This window comes from Ambystoma mexicanum, chromosome 1p, assembly GCF_040938575.1.
Source record: "Ambystoma mexicanum isolate Mex_15411 chromosome 1p, UKY_AmexF1_1, whole genome shotgun sequence".
Lineage (NCBI taxonomy): Eukaryota > Metazoa > Chordata > Amphibia > Caudata > Ambystomatidae > Ambystoma > Ambystoma mexicanum.
The window spans coordinates 1,500,259,456-1,500,278,528 of record NC_090921.1 but is presented as its reverse complement, the minus strand read 5'-3'; the positions used below and the strand labels follow the sequence as shown (position 1 = coordinate 1,500,278,528).

At 45.0% G+C, this 19,073-nt stretch overlaps 1 protein-coding gene across 1 annotated transcript in view; it reads right to left on the bottom strand.

Moving 5' to 3' along the window:
* The window catches only part of KLHDC9 (kelch domain containing 9), a 398,404-nt gene that overhangs the window by 293,574 nt on the left and 85,757 nt on the right, over positions 1 to 19,073 (bottom strand). Inside the window, exon 2 of the mRNA XM_069607190.1 lies at positions 2,860 to 3,371. Coding sequence (XP_069463291.1) covers positions 2,860 to 3,368 — 509 coding nt within the window. The 5' untranslated portion in view covers positions 3,369 to 3,371. The remainder of the gene's footprint in view (positions 1 to 2,859; positions 3,372 to 19,073) is intronic.

The window sequence follows — 19,073 nt, the reverse complement described above, 5'->3', positions numbered from 1 at the left end:
CTACTGGGCCTGTGGATCCAGAGCATACATGAAGTTACCCAAGGACTGGGGTGAACTGTGTTCTATGGTGATTATCCATGTTCCAGCATTAGTGATTCCGAAACGTGACTTGAACATTGGAGAGTTTCCCAAAGCTGATGCTCATCTAAGAAAGAAGAGATCACTTGAAATTCTCAAACGAATCAAAAGGGAGAATTATTTCTCAGCAAAATCAATAGCAGTGTTTGACTCCATTCCATATGAGCACAGATTGTTCAGCAAGATTGCCTCAGCATTTATGCTTATCTTCATTCCAGGGATCCAGACAATGGCGAATACTAAATGGTTACAAATAACCAGATGGGAACTCCTGTAGACAATCAACAATACTATAAAGGGCTTCAACGCAATCAAGGAAGAGTTGAGAGCAATAAGACTAATGACACTCCAGAATAGATATGTCCTGGACATGATTACAGCTATGGATGGAGGTGTTTGTGCCAAAATCGGAGAATCATGTTGCACATTCATACCTTCTCACGATGACGCGAATGGAACCTTGACAGAGGCCATGACGATGTTGACGAACTTACACATCAAGATGGAAGATGAAGTGGAAGACGTTACGGATGACAGCTGGTTTGCATCAATCTTCTCATGGGTACCACAGTGTATGGCGAACATCTTCAAGTTCCTTGGAGCACTTTTAGTAATGATAATGTTTGGGTTCTGTGTAATCAGGATAATAATCACCAATGGAAAAAGACAACAAAGAAAGCAATAGGGATGAAGATTATGATCGATGTCGAATCTGGAGTTGAACCAAAGGAGCTGACACATGAAGAAATTAGAGACTATATAAAGGCCAGCATCCATGCACCTGAGGGAACGAAGTTCCTGTATCCAATAGATCACAAAAAGTATGTGGGAAGATGGATCTATTGTAGCCCAAGTGGACAATGCAGTCACATGGTGTGGAGCGTTGATGACCATGTAAAATCTGCAGGATCCTTAAAAGGCGTGATGAAGATATGGACTCCAAAGAAACATTTCTTCAAGAAAATATGTCTGAATGTGAAGACTGATGAAGGAGTGGTCGATGAATCAACAAAAGGGGGGAGTGTAGAAGAGGAGCCAAAAGAAGCCCACTAGAAGCCCCACCCCGAACCTGCCTATATGTTGGGAACCAGAGATAATGACAATGGCAACACCTCTAATGATGCCAATAACACAAGCATCTTTCGAAGCAAAGTACCCATTGGGGAAGCCATTCTTTATGTATCCACAAAGAGCTGACAGCGTCTTAGGAATCATCCCTGTTGAGCGGGAGAAGAAGAACGAAAGAGCAGACTGCTGACATCACCAAACGTAACATGACACACTGAGAAGGGATAGCAGTGGAAAACATAAAAAGAGAACATAAAGAACCTGAAGACAAAGTAAAAGAGTCGAGTAATCTGTCACAAGTAAAAAGAAGATTACACGTGTGAAGAGCACGGAAGAAAATGCAAAACCGTTTTACAATTGTACAGAGCCAGCAACGCAAGAGGACTAAGTGATCATAGAAGCTAGCTATACGTAGTATATAGATTGCAGGTGGTGCCGCCAAGGTATATGTAAGCGTAAGTAATCTGGATGTTCCACATCGGGTTTTAGCAACCTGGGATCCCATGGACAGGAAGCCTGACAGTGTGTCGCAGTTAACAAACAGTAGCTGATGAGCAAGAAAGAATCAAGGAGGCTTGTCTGGCCCAGTGTCAAGAAGGCCAGTGCAGCCGACAACTGGTTGTCTATTTAAAGGATACAATTAATACAAGAGACGAGCCAAGCTCCTGCCAAAGGTGCAGCTGGAAGACAATGAGTGGCAAGCTCCATTTGTTTTTATACCATTTAATACAGACATGAAGCTCAAAACATGGTCTCCATTCATGTGACCTAGATGGAACTAGACTTGAGCATATGAAATCAAGGCAAGAAGATGCGAGAATACCCATACTCCCTAATATTCCCAGGAGTTGTGAAGCCTATAAGGACATGTTCAAAGGCTAATTGAATGACAGAAAGTAAGAGTGATGATAGATGTTGGGCTGATTGGGTGGGGAGGTATGGTCAAGACCAACCCACCCGCACCTGGACCAGCACCTGGAGTACCAGCTTGTGCACTGCTAGTGAGTGGAATATTCCAGAAGGGTACATGAGTGCCAACCAATGATAGAGGGCCACCGTATCAAAGAGCCCTATAGTTGGAGATCCAATAGATTGCTGTGTATTTTGTGACAATGAAGATGGCTTGCACTAGAGGAGGGCTTAGTTGCCCACCTGACAGTAGAGACCCAATCACAACTTCAACCCCCATAGAAAGTATATGTAGATGTTCCTTGTTACCCAACCACAGCCCCACATAAGTTTTACAGTTTGCCATGTAGTATGACGTCAGTGATGACGGATGTTTGTTATAAAAGGAAAGGATGTTTTTTATGTAAATTGTCGAGATTTTGCTGTGAGACATCCGCCGACGTCCGTTGTACTCCCTGTTTCAGATAATTGTTAATAAAACAGCATACACCATGCCAACTTCTTAAGTCGGCCTTATTATTGGTGTTTGAGTAATGTCTGCATCCCCATCCTTCCCATAGGAGCGTCACCTCATCTTAAAGAGCCTCTAATGGGTTCACAAGCCTAGTTTCTTTCTATAGTACAGCATATGTGTGACCGATATAATTGACCCACTAAAAAGTTCATAATAGGTTTACGTGCATTTCACAGCAGATCAAAAGGTTCACGATCCAATTTTAAAAAAGTTTGACATTGTACTAGAAGTTGTGCATTCTGCATACACATATGTTTTACACAAGCTATCTTTTGGCTCAGAAAACTTACCAGTAAGTCTTGGTGTTGGCATTAACTCGTAGGGTGTAAACGCTGGCATAGCGTCTTTGAGTGCGGAGTCCACCTTCTCTGCCAACAATCCGCAGCTCATGATCAGAGACTTTGGTGCATGTGTGACTGCTGAGTCCAACCGGTGGGTCATTGGATGGTCCCTCGGCCCAAGTGTCCCAGACTTTGCTCTCTGTATCAAAGCTAAACACAGAAGAGACCCTTTTGGACCCATCCCAGCCTCCAACAACACAGAGCCATCGACCTCCAAGTACTACTGTGTCATGGTGACTGCGACCATGCCTGCTGTTCTCTGACACTTTCTCCACTGACTGTTGCTCTGGGTCAAACGTCGCCACCTCATCCAGCGGAATCTTATTGGGACCTCCGGATTTGACACCACCAAAGACAAACAGTTTGTCTTGCACAACGTTGCACGTGTGATATGCCCGTGCAAAAAGGTCATGCTGTACAACAGGTTTCCACCCCCACCAGGGGCCAGACGTCGCCATAGCCTAGTGCAAGCAAATACAAGAGAAAATCTATTCAACATATATTTCTTCCTCAGCGACCTTTTCACACTCATTCTGATGATTTCTTTGCCCAACACTTGCTTTCATTTCCAATGACATTATTCATAACAGAACTAAAGGTAAACACTCACATTTCAGTCTCATTCAGTGGTTATGCTTAACTAGCAGGGTACCTTTTGGCTGTGATATCTTTTACATTTCAGGAGCTGAAAGTATTGCTTTAAGTGATATTAAAAAAGGGGGTCTAAAGTGTCACGAAAGAGTATTTATTTTAGAGCATGGTCTGGGATGTGTATTTAAAATCTTCTTTGCAAATTGGGAAACTTTGGGTTGCAGGATAAGAGAGCCAGAAACACACTTCCTGTGTTATGTGAGGTTAGATGGGGGAAGACATTAAAGTCTTTACAGAAGGTATATTAACCCACTGAGCTTTCTCGCCAGGATATAACGCTGAGACGTCAAGATTACATTGAGAGCTTTGAAGTTGGTGCATAAACCAAAATGAGCATACTATGCACAGTGGAGATTGTTTGCTTGGGAGAAAAGGGACAAATGTGTGTGGTTTCAGGGAAATAATAATGATCAGGTATATATTGCACTTTACAAACTGAATGGTCTCTTGAATACATTTGAAGGTGGTGACCGTTACCTTAACACTTTTACTTGGCTGTGGCTCCCTGCTGCCAAATTTTCATCATTTGCACTACCGGGTGAAAATGTGCAGGGCAAAAGGTGGCATAAACGTGTGTATGCCGCCTTTTACCCTGCACATTTGCACTGTGTAGTGTAAAGTGAGTAAACGCTGCTTGTATGAAAGCATGCCAACCAGCGTTTCCTTTTAATTGTGGGCGCCGCATGCCATGCACCGGCATGAAAATGCATGCCGGCACAAATGCTGGAGAATTTGTATGGTGGAGAGGAGGGGAGGGGACGGAAACGCAAATTGCGTTCCGCCCCTCCTCTCTTCCATATAAATGATTGAAAATGTGGCATCATGTGAATGAAAGGTGTTAAAGCATTACTTAAGGCTTTTACGCCTTCCATTCACATTCAACCTGCATGGAAAATAATCTCCTAAGTGTCCTCCTATTCACTCAGTGTGTCAAGAATGGTCAACTTCATAAGAAAAGTCGGCAGGCACCATCTCGCACAAATCCCCATGAAAAGTAATTTCACCTGATGCAGCAAAAATGTGGGAACTTCTGGAATGCTACCTGCCTTCAACTTCGCCTCTCAGGTGAATTCACCTCTCATACATGAACAGTGTTTACAGCTTTGTTGGCAGGCCACAAACTCAACCAAATTTTGACTTTTGCTGAAATCCGAGCAAAGGGTTGGATGTCCAAATGTCATGTAGCTAGTAATGTCCAGAGGGTCCTAACAGGTAACTGTGCATATTTTGGTGCAGATTGGCGAAATGTGTGGCATTCTATAAGGAACATACGCGAAGCCACAAACACACACCCACATTTTCACTTTTGCTGAAATCTGTGGAAAGGGGTGGGGTTTCCAGATGTCACGTAGCCAGTAATGTCCAGAGGGTCCTAACAGGTAACTATGCAAAAGGTGGTGCAGATTGGTGAGATTATGTGGAATAGTATAAGGAACATACGCGAAGCCACAAACCCACACATTTTCACTTTTATATATAAAGATTGGTTAACACAAAAAAAACACAATTCAAAACAGTAAAAATACAATAGAATACATCAGACACGTCAGCATCGAATTCACATTTAATAGTTCATAATACGCCAACGAAACAGTTTATACGTTAAAATTAGTAAAATAGACAGCACTAATAAAATCAAATTCACAGCTCAATTAGTACCACGTGTAAACTTGCAAACAGCACTCTCACATTTCTTGCAGACCAGCTGATCTAATCAAACCTTAGTTCCAGGGCTACTGATTTTGATTTTATCAATGTTATCAAAACATTTCAAAACAGTTACTGTCAACGAGATTTCATTGCCAGTTGACAGCTGCAGCCAAAAATAATTTGTCAAAAGCCAACCAACCTGTTCCACAAAGTTGCCTAGAATCAATACCCTACCCTGGTGCACTCCTACACATTCTACCATCAAATGCTTTAAAAAGTGGCAAGATATAGGCAGTCCACAAAAACATTTAGCATCTCACAACTTCACTAATGGTCTACATATTTATCTAATTTCTCCTGTAGGCAAGACATTCAATCTAAACTGCAGAAATAGACTTGTCCAGTTACCGTTTATCCTCTCGGTTTATCTGTATTGAAACAATAGCTAAATATTCTGTACCACCCCCTTTTTCAATGGTTTCACAACAATCCATTTGGAATAGTGATTTCTTTACTTCTAGAGGATCTGCAATTAAATCTCTTTAGGAGACTGAAATACTATTTACATTTCTTTCACTTGTAATCATAAAATCATACACATGACAATTTTTCATATCTAAGACAATTCTGTTGATTCGCAAAATAAGGAATTACGGGGCGGGAACAGTACAAGTCTGTAAAAGGTTACAATCTTCAATGTAACCATGCTATCAGGGAGGATAACCCCAATTCAAATCAAATTAAATTGTAACACAGTTCGGAAGTCCTAACTCTTTTTTCCAAAGCTTGCTTTCCACTTTAGATGTCAAAGTTTCATAACATATGTGGGTGATCACCAAGCCATAGATTATATGTGGAATTATTTTTAGCTTTATAAAACTTTATTAATGGGATCACAAAAAATATGCAATACTTTGCATTCATACTATTCATCTGGGAAGTCATTTCTGATGCTTTTTAAATGCACCGTTTCTGTAAATCTATTTTTCTTGGACTGGACTCCAAATCAATGCCCAAATATTTAATTCCCTTCACTGGCTCAACAATAGCCTCATTTATGGGTCAAGTGAATTTCTATGCCCTATTAGGATTAGAACAAAATCTAATAACCTTTGATTTATTTCTGTTCATCTGCAGCTCACTGGATTCCACATTGCGACTGATAGAAATAATTAGCTGCTGAAGTCCCACTTGAGTATGAACAAGCAAAACTAAATTATCTGCATATGCGAGCAAATAAAAATGTATATAATTTATCTTAGAAGCAATAACTAAAGCATGGGACAAAGCTGGACCAAAGTCATAGATATACAAATTAAAAAGGCAGGTGGCCCAAACGCACCCCTGACTTAAACTTCTGTATGTATAAATATATTTCGAAAGTGACCCCCGCTGGTCCAATCTGATCAGCAAATAGATTTCTGAATTAGAAAATATAAGCATAGAAAGTAGGGAATTAGGAATGTTGCAGTTCTTCAGTTTTTTCCAGAGCAACTCTCTATTGACAGTATCAAAAGCCAACGAGAAGTCTATGCAAATGGTATTTACAGGAGGAGACTTGATCTGCCATGCCTTTTGTTGCATGCAGGGACGTCATTTCACCAAAATGTCAGGGGTAGCGGAAGTGACATCACACGACCTTTGACCCCGCCATGACATCATAGGAAGTGATGTCATTTGACCCCACCCCTGAAGTGATATCGCGGGAAGCGATGGAACACGACTTTTCACCCTTTGACAAAACAGGAAGTGGCATCACATAGCATTGTACACTACGAAAAATATGGTTTACGATATCACTATAATGTGATATGCATTTCATAGAAGAATGTATCGCCATATGTATCATTAAGATCAATGTGTATGGGCCCATATTACCAAATTACTGTGAATGCAAGCAGATGTCCATGACTAAATGATAATGATGTGTTATTATATAGCACTTACGCTTAAGTGCTTTATATAGAAAAAATATACACCCACTATCACCCAACCTGTGTTGGTACACATTTTTCAACCTCAGAAGGATGAAAGGCTGAGTTGAGGCGTTTAAGAATAGACTAAATCAATGACTCACCCCTAAAGTGTGCCTGAAATAAACCTTTAATGAGTCTAGCAATTATTGTATAGAATTCCAGAAAGACACATTGGGCCTCTTTACGAGTCCGGCGGTAACCGTGCCGCAAATTCCGGCAGGTTACCGCCGGACTCGTATTACCATTCCACCTCCGTGACTGCAGAAATCACTGGGGCATTACAACCCCGGTGACCCGGTAATTCCAGAGGCGGAATTCTGTTAATCCCCATTCTCATGGAGTCCGATAGGACTCCATGGGAATGCGGAAGTGGAAACACCGGCACCATGCTGTAATGGTGCCGTGTGTTTCCATGACCACCTGCAGGCGGGTGGTGTTAAACCCGCCAGGTCAGACCCGGCAGGAGTGACACCTCCCGCCTGCAGGACTCTTTACCACCACCGTTCTTTCCGGACCGGCTGACTCGTAATGAAGCCCATTATTTGGTATTCCTATTCTTTCTTATTTAGGGTCAGTGCTGAAAGTGTTAGACTTGTGGCACTCTTGTTCTATGGTGCTGGCCACAGCCCAGGAGTGTGCATTACAAAAAAAAAAAGAGGTAGCAAGGGAGCCCTCAGAGGTCGCAATTGCGACCTCTGGTGACCCCTAAATGATGTCCCTGGTTACATGGCGTCTAATACAAATTGGTTAAGAGTGGTCCCCAAACTTTTACAGAACCCCATCTGGCATTTCTCCATACGCCTGATTGAATTAGCCCAAAGCTCTAGATCGCAGAGTAACAAAAGAGGCAAAGATTTTAAGCTCTGCATCTAGAAGGGCAATCGGGTGATAATTAGTTGGGTTCAAGCGATCTTACCTTTTATAAATCACAATAGCTATCAAACGCTTCCTAGACTTGGGGGTAGAACCAAATTTCACAGTGTTAAAAATAATCACCTATCTCAGCCCCCAAGCCTCGAAAACCTTTGGCGTATATTCGTTAACTAGGTCTAAATGGCAGATGCACATGAATGTCTACAAATTAACCTCCACAATCCCCCCTTCCCCTCACCCCCATTACTTCCCCCTCACTCCCCAACATTAACCACCCCCCAACATTAACCAAGTTCCAACAGTATTCATTTCCTCCAAGTCCCAGGCTACTGAACCTTTAAGTCTCAGGAGCTTCAAATACTAACATACCTACACATCGTGGCTCTGCTCCCTTCAAGGGTATATTTACTCCATCTTTTTTCTACGAGTCCACCGGACATGAGGAATCTTCCCCTTCACACTACCATCTTGACAGCAGAGCTTCCCATTCCTCCCTACATATCCCCAAATGGTTGTTTACTATAGCCGTCAATTTCTCCATTACCATCATACTATGTAACTTCTGTTCCCAGTCCTCCTTCGTAGGAAGCTTCTCATCTTTCCTGTCCTGATCATCGCTTCCCACAACCTGGGGAGACTATGCTCCTCTCTGTTCTTTGCTTGGATGCCCAAGAGCATTTGAAGTGCATCTAAGTCTAGCTGAACCCCCATACTTTTTCCTCCAGCTCAGAACTTAATCCCAAAAGATACGCACTTTAAGGCAGAGCCATCACATATGGGAAAGTGAACCTACCTGTCCGCATTTCCTTGGGCAGAGAGTGGAAGCTCCTGCGAAAATTCTCGAGAGTTGCAGGAGAACCCAATGCTACCCAGCAACATTTATAGTTGTGTTCCATCGTGAAGTTGAATAGGTTGCTCTTTGCCCATTCATCTTGAGATATTTTAGCCCCAGCAAGGTCTACCCAAAACCTCTTAAATATTTTTCTCCCCATTAGGCACACTGTACTCAAAGCTCTGTACAATCTCGACAAGATACCCTTTCTGAAGTTGCGGACTTTCTCCAATGGGGTTAACTCCCTAGTCAAAGAGACCCCCCAGTTTGATCAGTAAACATACCTGTAATGCAAAGATACTCAAAAATGTAGACCACCTCTTTCCCAAGCACGTCTCGGATAACCTCAAGTTCCCAAAAAAATCCCAATGTGGAATGGGCCCCGAGTCTCCCAGGAACATCCCTGGGCGGTGCCCAAAGATAATCTCTCACCTTTATATAGTGGGCCACTAGATCTTTAAGGTAGGTCCAGTAGGTCCTGTCATCTCTCATTTGCTCAAGCATTACCCGGGCAACTGGGCGGCCTTATAATATAGGCAAGGGGTCTTAATTAGCTTTCGCTAGACCCCCGAGGTCCCTTGTCATTCGGGTCCCCAAATACTGTATGCCATGCTGTTCTATCCCCATGCCTAATTATCTGGCCTGGGAGTCCAGATAGGAATTCTGTATCTTTATGGACTTAATGTCTGACTTTTCAACGTCATTTTGCGAACCGAGAGATGGTCATAGATCGAGATTTGTTCCAGTAAAGCCAGGGGTGAAGAGCATTCCTCAGTGAGGCATCCCAAAATGTCATCCGTGAAAAGTGAAAGCTTAAATTCAAGATCCCCACTCCGAATGCCCACAATCTGCTGGTTCTCACGAATGGAAACCGCTAGGGGTTCCATGGTCAATACATATAGCAGTGGCGAAAGGGGACACCCCTGTCTTGTACCTCTCGTTAGTCTGAAGGCATCCGTTAGCACTCCACTGACTGGTACTCTCGCTCTAGGATCGATATACAGCGCCGCTATCCAACAGAGGAAGTTAGCACCAAACCCCATTTTTCCAAGCACCTTCATCATGAACGGCCACTCCACCCTATCGAACGCCTTTTCTAAATCTAGAGAAACCAGACAGGCATCCAGGTCTGCTGATTCAGCACTATGTACTAACGGGTAATATAGCTCAGTGGCAACGCGCTCGTCTTGGAAGCAAGACGACGCAGAGCAACACAGGTTCGAATCCCGGGTCTACGCTTAGAAACATGTTTGGTATTAAGCGCGTTATAAATAACCAAATATATATATCAATTGTCTTCCGTATATTGTCTGACCCCTGTCTTCCCAGGACAAAGGCTACTTGATCTTCGTGGACCAACTTTGGCAACCACCCGTCCAACCTCAATCCAAGGACCTTCACTAGGATCTTCATGTTGTTGTTCAAAAGGAAGATGGGTCAGTACAAAGAACATTGTGTTGGGTTTTTACCATCCTTATGTACGGTCACTATTGTTTCCATCATCATCGTGGCAGTAAGAGCTTCACCTCTCAGGCATGCATTAAAAACTCTCACCAGGTAAGGGGCCACGGACGAGCGAAACAACTTATAAAACTTCATGGAGATCCATCTTCGCCTGCGGCTGTCCCTAACTTCATACCCTTGATGGCTTGCTTTACTCCCTCCTGAGTAATAGGCTGATCTAGGCATTCCACCACATTATGTGAAAGGCCATGGAGCATTAGCCCTTCCAAATAGGAGTCAATATGCGAGTCTCCCCCTAACCCCCACTCAGAAGTGTACATTTTCACATAATATTTGGGAAATTTACTCCCAATACCTCCCAGATCATACACTGTAAGTCCTTCCTCAGACTTAATGGCCCCAATTGTTCTTCTTTTGTTTTCCTCCCTCAGTCTCCACGCAAGAATCGTGTCTGCCTTGTCCCCCCTCTTGTGGTACTTCTGCTTTAAAAATAAAAGTTTCTTCTCAGTGTCTTGGACCAGGATAGCATTTAATTGAGCTCTGTAAAACTGCAGCTTACTTGCCACTGCAAGGCACATATAATTACCTCAGACTTCCCCTGGTTGCATTTGCACTATTTTCTTCCAAAGATTATCTTCCTGTTCCCTTTTCTTTTCTGCCTCTGGGAGCCTATCCATAGCAGGACCCACCGTATTGTTGCTTTGAAACCCTCCCAGAGCGACTGCCTCCACACCTCCCTGTTATCATTAAAAATAAAATATTCTTTAATTGCTGTGAGACGCTCCTGTGTCAGTTTCCTGTCCCTGAGCAGGACGTCATTACATTTCCAATTACCTGAGGGGTTCAGCCTCTGTCTCATCTCAATTACGACCCTCACTAACTCATGATCTGGCCACGGGATTGAGGCGATCTGAGAGTCCAGGACCTGGGCTTTTAAGTCTGTGTCTACTAATATAAGATCTATTCTTGAGAAAGCGTCATGTACCGACAAGTATTAAGTGAATAGTCTATTGCCCTTTGGGGCGGGGGGAGTCAATGGGGCGAATTCCCAGAAGTGTTTTATAATGGCGCAATCCCAAAGAAAAACGGTCTGTGAATCAGGCCCAACGAGTCCACCAGTCCCAACTCCCTATTCACCCAGTGAAAGGGCCTGGAATCTCTGCCATTTAGCCAGGGTGCTACACCCTTTCCAATTTTCTTATGGTAGTTCCCAGATCCAAAACTATATTGAAATCCCCCACCACCACAAAGCGACCCTCCACAAATAGGACCAATTTATCCATGATACTCTCCCAAAACTCACACTGACCGGAGTTTGGGGTCTACACTGAACTCATCCTAATCTGAGAGCCATTTAGCTTCTGCTTAGCAAATACAAAACAACTGTTCGGGTCAGTTAGAACCTCCTGTGCTAAAAACCCCAGACGGGCTGAGACAAGCATAGCCACCCCTCGTTTTTTCCCACACATGATGCTGAACATACTTCCCCCAGATCCCTAGCGCTAAGGCGGGGCTCCTTTCCCTCCTGCCAGTGTGTCTCTTGTAGCAATAACAAATCTAATTTTGCCCTTCTAAACTCCTGGGGAACCATTGCCCTCTTGAACAGTGAATTAAGACTGCTTACATTGAGGGAGCCCACAACCACTTCATCCATCAAACTCATTATTCTGCCTCAAGAACACCACACTCTCCCCACACACCCCTGAGTTCTCACCATTGAAAAGCCAATCTAACAAGGGCCTCAGGAACACCTTGAGTCCATTGAAAACACTTCTCTTGGAACAAAAATAACATTTTAAACTTCAACATAACCCCCAACAATTCCCCCACCTCCCGGCATCCAATCCCACCAAGATTGACTATCCAAGTCAGGATCAGATCATCAGTAGTCCTCCCAGCTGAAGGACCAGCTCCGCAAAGCCCCAGAGCCTGAGCCCCCATACCCGAATCACCCTCATCTTCACCCTCTCGTCCCCCCTCAACAAACTCCCTATCCCGCATTTCAGCAAAAATAAAAGTCCAGGGACTACTATGCGCCCCTCTTGCTACAGGCCCCCATATACTATTCTCCACAGATGTTACATTGCTCAGACCGGAATTCACAGACCCTTCTTCGCCAGAGGGGAGTATTACGTTTCTTAAATTTGCATGAGCCTGGGATATTCCGCCTGTCCCTCGCCGAGCCCAGGCCGGGCACCACATCTGTCACCTGACCTGGGTCATTTGGCCGCTCTCGAGGGTCCTCCATAGGTTCTCCAGTGACGCTATGAATGTCATCTTCTGTAACTAGCTTGTATTTGTATCCATCGTACTCAAAGGAGATAGAGAAGGGAAATCCCCAGCAGTATCTCACCCCCTTCCCATTCAACCTTTTACTAAGGGGGCTGCACTGCTTCCTTCTGGCCAAGGTGAAGGCCGAGAGATCCTGATAAATGATGATTTTAGCCAGGCCATAATCAAGGGGACCCGCTCGCCTAGCTATCTCGAGGATATTCATTTTATCTGCAAAATACTGGAATCAGGCTAATACTGTCCTCGGTTCCCTAGCACTTCCACCTGCATGAAGTGTTCTATCAACAGTGGATTTGTCAATCGCGTCTGAACCAAACAAAAGTCGCAACACCTCCATTATGGATCTTTTAATGGCATTTTCGGTTTCCCCCTCCTTTTCCGGGAACCCAAAGAAGCAAAGGTTATTGCTGCATTCCCTATTTTCGAAGTCGTCCATTTTGGGAGAAATTTAAGCTACCCTCCTCTCAAGTTCCGATAATCGCATATCAATTTGGACTCCATAGTTTCAAGCGAGGTTTTATTGCCCTCCAGGCCCTGCACTCTCACATCTAAGGAGTCCATACTCTGCTCCATTTTATAAAGTCTCTGACCCAGGGCCTCTTGCATGTCCCTAATTTCCTCCAGGAGCGCTGCTATGTGTTTTCTCGTGGACACCGGGTCATCCACCATATCTGAAACTGAGGTGGGCCCCATCGAATCCACTTGCGCTGTGGGGGCTTGAAATTGGAACCTCTGTAGCAAAGGTCTCCAGGTCATCTAGTCCCAGCGACTAGCTGCACACCCTTGAGTTCCACGTCCCTATTAATCCACACCATCCTCCTGCTGCTTCTTCTGGCTACCAGGCAGCTGATCCTTCCAGTACTGTTACATATGCCTCTGCCAAATTAGATACTTCCCCAAGGTCGTCTAGGCGGTATCAGGTAATATTATCGCCACCAAAAATATCGTCATACATATGGTCGTCGGGAACGGCCATAGGTGATATTTTTGGTGGGGATAATTTATGGGGTAAATGGATGGGGGGGTTGCGGGGGTGTCCCCCGCTCCCTTTTAAAATATATGGGGGTTGCGGGGGTGTCCTCCACAGGTTTCATGGGGTAATATTGGCGCAAAAATATGGCGAAATATTTGTTTGGCGATATTTTTGCGGCGATATTATCACATGGAACCGTCTAGGCTCACAGGTTCTGGCTGGTCGGTATGGGCAAATCACGACTAGTCAGTGTTTGCTTGCACCAGTGGGGCCCTCTCCCCTTTCCTCAGGGAGTGCAGGGGGGGGGGGTCTGTGTCTCTGACAATGGTATACAAAGTCTTAATAGTTTCTGAGGGAGCACTTAGGGCGGGGCGCTGTGCGGGGCCTCCTAGTTAAATTACCAAGCCCGGCTTGCAGATCTCGCGGGGTTCCACCAGGGCCCCACCACAGGAGGGGCGAATATGCTGCCAACGCCTCACCTCTATGTAGGGGGGTGTTGTCCCCCACTTGTGGCTCACTCTTGCATGTCTCCCCTCCTGGCCGTATCCCGGTGACTTCAAAATCTACTTACCTGCACATTGCATGGAGGGGCGGCTATGTTCCTCGTTCCTCACTCCAGGCAGTTCTTCCTTGCTGAGTCAGACTCTGCCGCCAAATTGCGCCCCAGTGTTCCCACCTCCAGGCCGGGGTGCGCACATCAGGTCCAAGGCCTAGTACTTTCTGCTGGCCTGCACTGCTTGTGCTCCCACTTAGCCACCTACAGGCGTTCCTTCTCGGGATGCGGGAGCTGCCTCCCACCACCAAAGTTTCAACTGCCGCTGGTACTGGTCCCTGCACTCAGACTGGGATGAAAGTTGGGCAACTTGCCCACAGGTGATGGTACTCTTGATCCTCACTGGGTTGCTCACTGTTGGGGGGTCGATTGGGGGGGCTCAGATACCCTCACTAACCATTACGGCAGGAGCTGCAACACTTAGGATGTCATCCGCCGTGCAGCCCCTGGTGGCATCCATAAGGCGCTTTTTTAATCAAATCGGCTGTATCTTCCAATGAAAAAGTGAATACCCAATTTTGTTGGGAGACAATGTCTAATTTAGTCCTTTAGTCCCTTCTGAAAATAAGCCACCCATGTGTCTTTTGGAATCGGATTGCATAATTGTCAGTCTGAGAACAGAGGGAGTTAACCAAATCCCAAAAGTTACGAGAGTTATTGGTGGTGATAGCTTTGAGCATACATCGCCATCCCTCTGTCGCAATAAAAATCAATGCGAATGAAGCCAATTATATCGTTGACACAATATACATATTTTTTCTTGTTTAACGTCAGCTCGGAGGGATGACCTGTGCATGCTTCTTATTAATATTCTCAATTCCTTCTTTCTAGTTTGTAAAGAAATATCATAAACATGAGAGCGGGCCAAACACACCCCACCAAGCTTCACTCGGGGGTTATGATTAATAATAAATCCCTCAAACAGACCAGCAGTTAACATCCTATTGTGATATTTGTTTAAAAAACAGATACTTATTCATAGCCATTTTAACACAAAGATTGGCGAGCCAAATGACGGCTCCCTTGGAAGCAATACTCTGCACCAAACAGCCTGGAAGTCTTGATGCCTGCTAGGGATTTATTGGGATGGCTATACTGGTATGGATCACTGGGTCACTCTTGGGCTCAGCTGAACTTTTCTGTGTATTATCTGCATAATCCAGCATGTTTACTATTCTCTAACATGGCTGCAGTTACTTCTCCACTTAAGAGTTCAGCAGGATGTACTTGGGTTCCACACAGGTGTAGAGTGTTGGGTCTTCTTAGAATAGAGCAAGGTTAATGTGGAGCTACATTCTGATGAACTGCTGGACAGAAAGCTGGGGGCACTTTTCAAATACATGTGCTCATTCAGTTTTGGTAGTTTGGGGAGTGAGCAGGATATACTATTTTGTGGGAAAGCAATTGCAACTACGTGTGGTGGAGTGCAAGGTCCAATACATATCAAATTTAAAATGCAATTGCACTTTTGAAAGTGCAGAGTGACAATTAGATGTAACTGAAGGAGAGATGAGGCACAAAATCATGTATACCTTAACAAAAATACAAACTGCCCCAATCGCATGACGCTAATTATAGCCTGGTGGAGTGATGTTGCGCTCCTGCATTGGGCAATTTCCAGCCATATAAGCCAGTATTGCTCTCAAATCCTGAACGGCCTATGAACTAATTGGTCAATACAGGGATGCTGTGTCATTGTACCTTGGGAGTGCACTGCTGCCAGGGTTCTCAGTGCGGTACTCCATCTGACCACTGGAGTGGCGTGTTGAGAGCCCTGCTGCCTGCGCCACTCCGCCATTCCACTCAGGGCTCTTGGTGCAGCGCCCTTGTGATCAGAGTGAGCTCTGTGCTGAAAGCCAATGGGGGGAGCAGTGCTCCTCCCTCAGGACGCACCTGGCATAAGCAGCTACGGCACTTAAAACATTGCCCCCCACCCATCCCCTGCTCCTTAACTTAATGAGGTAGGGACAGATGGCTCCCGCCGCACCTCACTGAACAAAATCTTCAACAGGCCACACATGGCAGATGCGGCCACCATCTTTGCCATAACCCTCACCAGTCACTTCAATACACTGCCAGCCACACAAAGCAGCATCCCACCCCCTTTGAAAGTCCTGCCCTCCCTACTCATCACATTGTGTTTGCGGTTGCTGGAAAGATCCAAAAGGGCCTGCTGTTGGCCGTTTCTGATAATGGCAATATGGCACTCTGGGTAGTCAGATAACTGTCAAACCCTAACCTGACATGTTCTCCACCTTTCAGCAGATCACTGTGGCGTCCTCTTTGGATATCATGGAAACGCATCGTCCTACCGGCTCATCACATGAACTTTTTCCTGCCAGAGCTATTAAAAGGGTGAGACCCATAGTGGTCTGTGACCTTTGTCAACTTATTAATAGCTCTTTTAATATCTCTGGCATAATGCCAGATCATTTAGAAACTGCTGCAGTGACTCCTCTGCTCAAGAACCCATGTAATTTGGCCAATTATCGGCCAATCTCAATACTTCTTCATCCAAGAAACTAATGGAGGTGGAGGCTACATCCCAGTTGCAAGCCTTTGTTGAAGATTTTCATCCAGGACGCAGTATTGAGTAGGTAGTAGTATCTTCCTTAGATCATCTTTGGCATATAGTAGATGGTGGCAGTGTGCAGCCCTTGATCAGGCTCGATCTGTCAGCAGCCTTTGACATCATCAACCATTCAATCCTACTATCTCACCTCTATAACCTTGGTATAAGGGACAATGCCTTGGCCTGTATTTCCTTATTTCTAACAGGCAGATTCCAATCAGTTGTGATACCCCCTTTCGAATCTGCTAAATCTCCACATACTTGTGCAGTACCACAAGGTTACCCATTGAGCCCATTGCTTTTCAATCTCTATATAAGTCCTTAAGCAGATATTAGCCATTCCTATGAGGCCACCTTTTACATTTATACAGACGACACCAGTACTTGATGGGGCCCCCTTTCCTCTTCAAGTAAATTTTGACAGGTGGGAATGCCCCCTTTTGATAGGCTTTTGATATTAATTTTAATATTAAAAATGTTTGATAGAAAATAGGAAGTTTGATATGTTTTGATATGAAAAGGGTATCTTTTATATCAGTTTAATATAAAGTTTATATTAAAATGATTTTAATATGGGAGAGCGCTGGGAGAGCGCGTGTGTGCCGTTGCTTGGTCAAGGGCATAGTGAGTTGTGAGAAGTTAGCCGGCGAATGTGAGGTGTTGGTGACGCTTTAATGATGCGGGAGTGGGTTGTGGCCTTGATGGTATGGCATCATGATGTTACATAAAGCTGGCCTTCGATAAGCCTTTGAATAATTTTACATGAACTTTATCTTATTTCTATTTTATAAAAAACAAAATGTGCTATCAAAAAATGTGGTTTGATATCAAAAATGCAAAACAAAGTGGGTTCTGGGAGTCTCTCTACCAGCACGAACAGAGCCCATTGACATGTTCTTGGGTGGATGGCTCCCGGGAGAGTCTCAACCAAGTCTTTAGCTCACTGTGCCTTTCACAGAGAAGAAATATCCCTGCATATCGGTTTGTGTCCTGCCCAGGGGCAGTCCAGCACCAAAATGCCAGGCAATTCTCCTCTGAACAAGAGTACCAACAGCAACCCCATATACGTGTTTCAGCCTTGTTGGGCATCATCAGTGAAGTGGAGCTGTGCCTCTCTGTGAACAGTGAGCAAGGGGTCCACGTCTGGATTCACCAGGTAACTTAGGGTGAGACGCAAAGTTACTTAATATGCGAAACAAAGGGGGTTCTGAGAGTCTCTCTACCAGCACGAACACATCCCATTGACCTGTTCTCTCGGTGGATGGCCCCCGGGAGAGTCTCAACCAAGACTTTAGCTCACTGTCCCTTTCACAGAGAAGAAATATCCCTGCATATTAGTCTTTGTCCAGCCCAGGGGCAGTCCAGCACCGAAATGCTAGGCAATTCTCCTCTGAACAACAGTACCAACAGCAACCCCATACACGTGTTTCAGCCTTCACTACACCGCAACAACAAAACAAACCACACATAGGGCCTCATCACGAGTTGGGCGTTAAGGCCGGCGCTATTAGTGCCGGCGCTAATAGCCCTACCGCCAAGCCTCCCGGCGGATCACGGGTTTGGCGGAAGGGTTATTGCCCATTCCCCATTGGGCCCATTTGGGAATTCCTCATTCCCCATTGGGCCCAATGGGGATAATTCCCGCTATTACCGCCGGCGGATTTCCCGCTGGCAGTAATCGCGCCAATAATCGGCAATTTTGCCACGATTTCCCCCCAGCTCAGAGCTGGGGGGAAATCCGCCAAGGCCATGATATGGTGGACCCTTAAATGCGGTGGTAATAGCGCTACCGCTGCATTTAAGGGTTACCGCCAGACTCGTGATGAGGCCCATAGTCTTGCACAACAGCACACAATGGCTACCGACCGGAAAGCACCCCCAAGCTCAGCAAACGGTGGTAACGGAACTGAGCTGCCAAGAGCACATCACTGCTCTCTTGCTCTCTTGCACTTATCCCGCTCGTACCCACTACCTCAACCCCTTTCCTTTTCAGATCCGCCAGAGCGCCAGGCGACCACTCAGATGGTGGCATTTATATGAAATATATATATATATATATATATAGCTTATGTGTCTGGGTTGTGGTGACTGGCCAGATAGTTAGGTGCATGGCTGTATTATTCTGTGGTGGTTGTGGACTAACCCTAGACTCTTGGATGTATGCTATGCACCCAAGATTGTGCCCACTGGTTGCAAGTACTGTAATAGTATGTGTACAGAAATGGACAAGGCATCAGGCGGCTGGCTTATGTGTTTGGGTTATGGTCACTGGCCACATTCTTGGGTGCATGACTGTATTATGCTGGGGTGCTTGTGGCCAGTCCCTA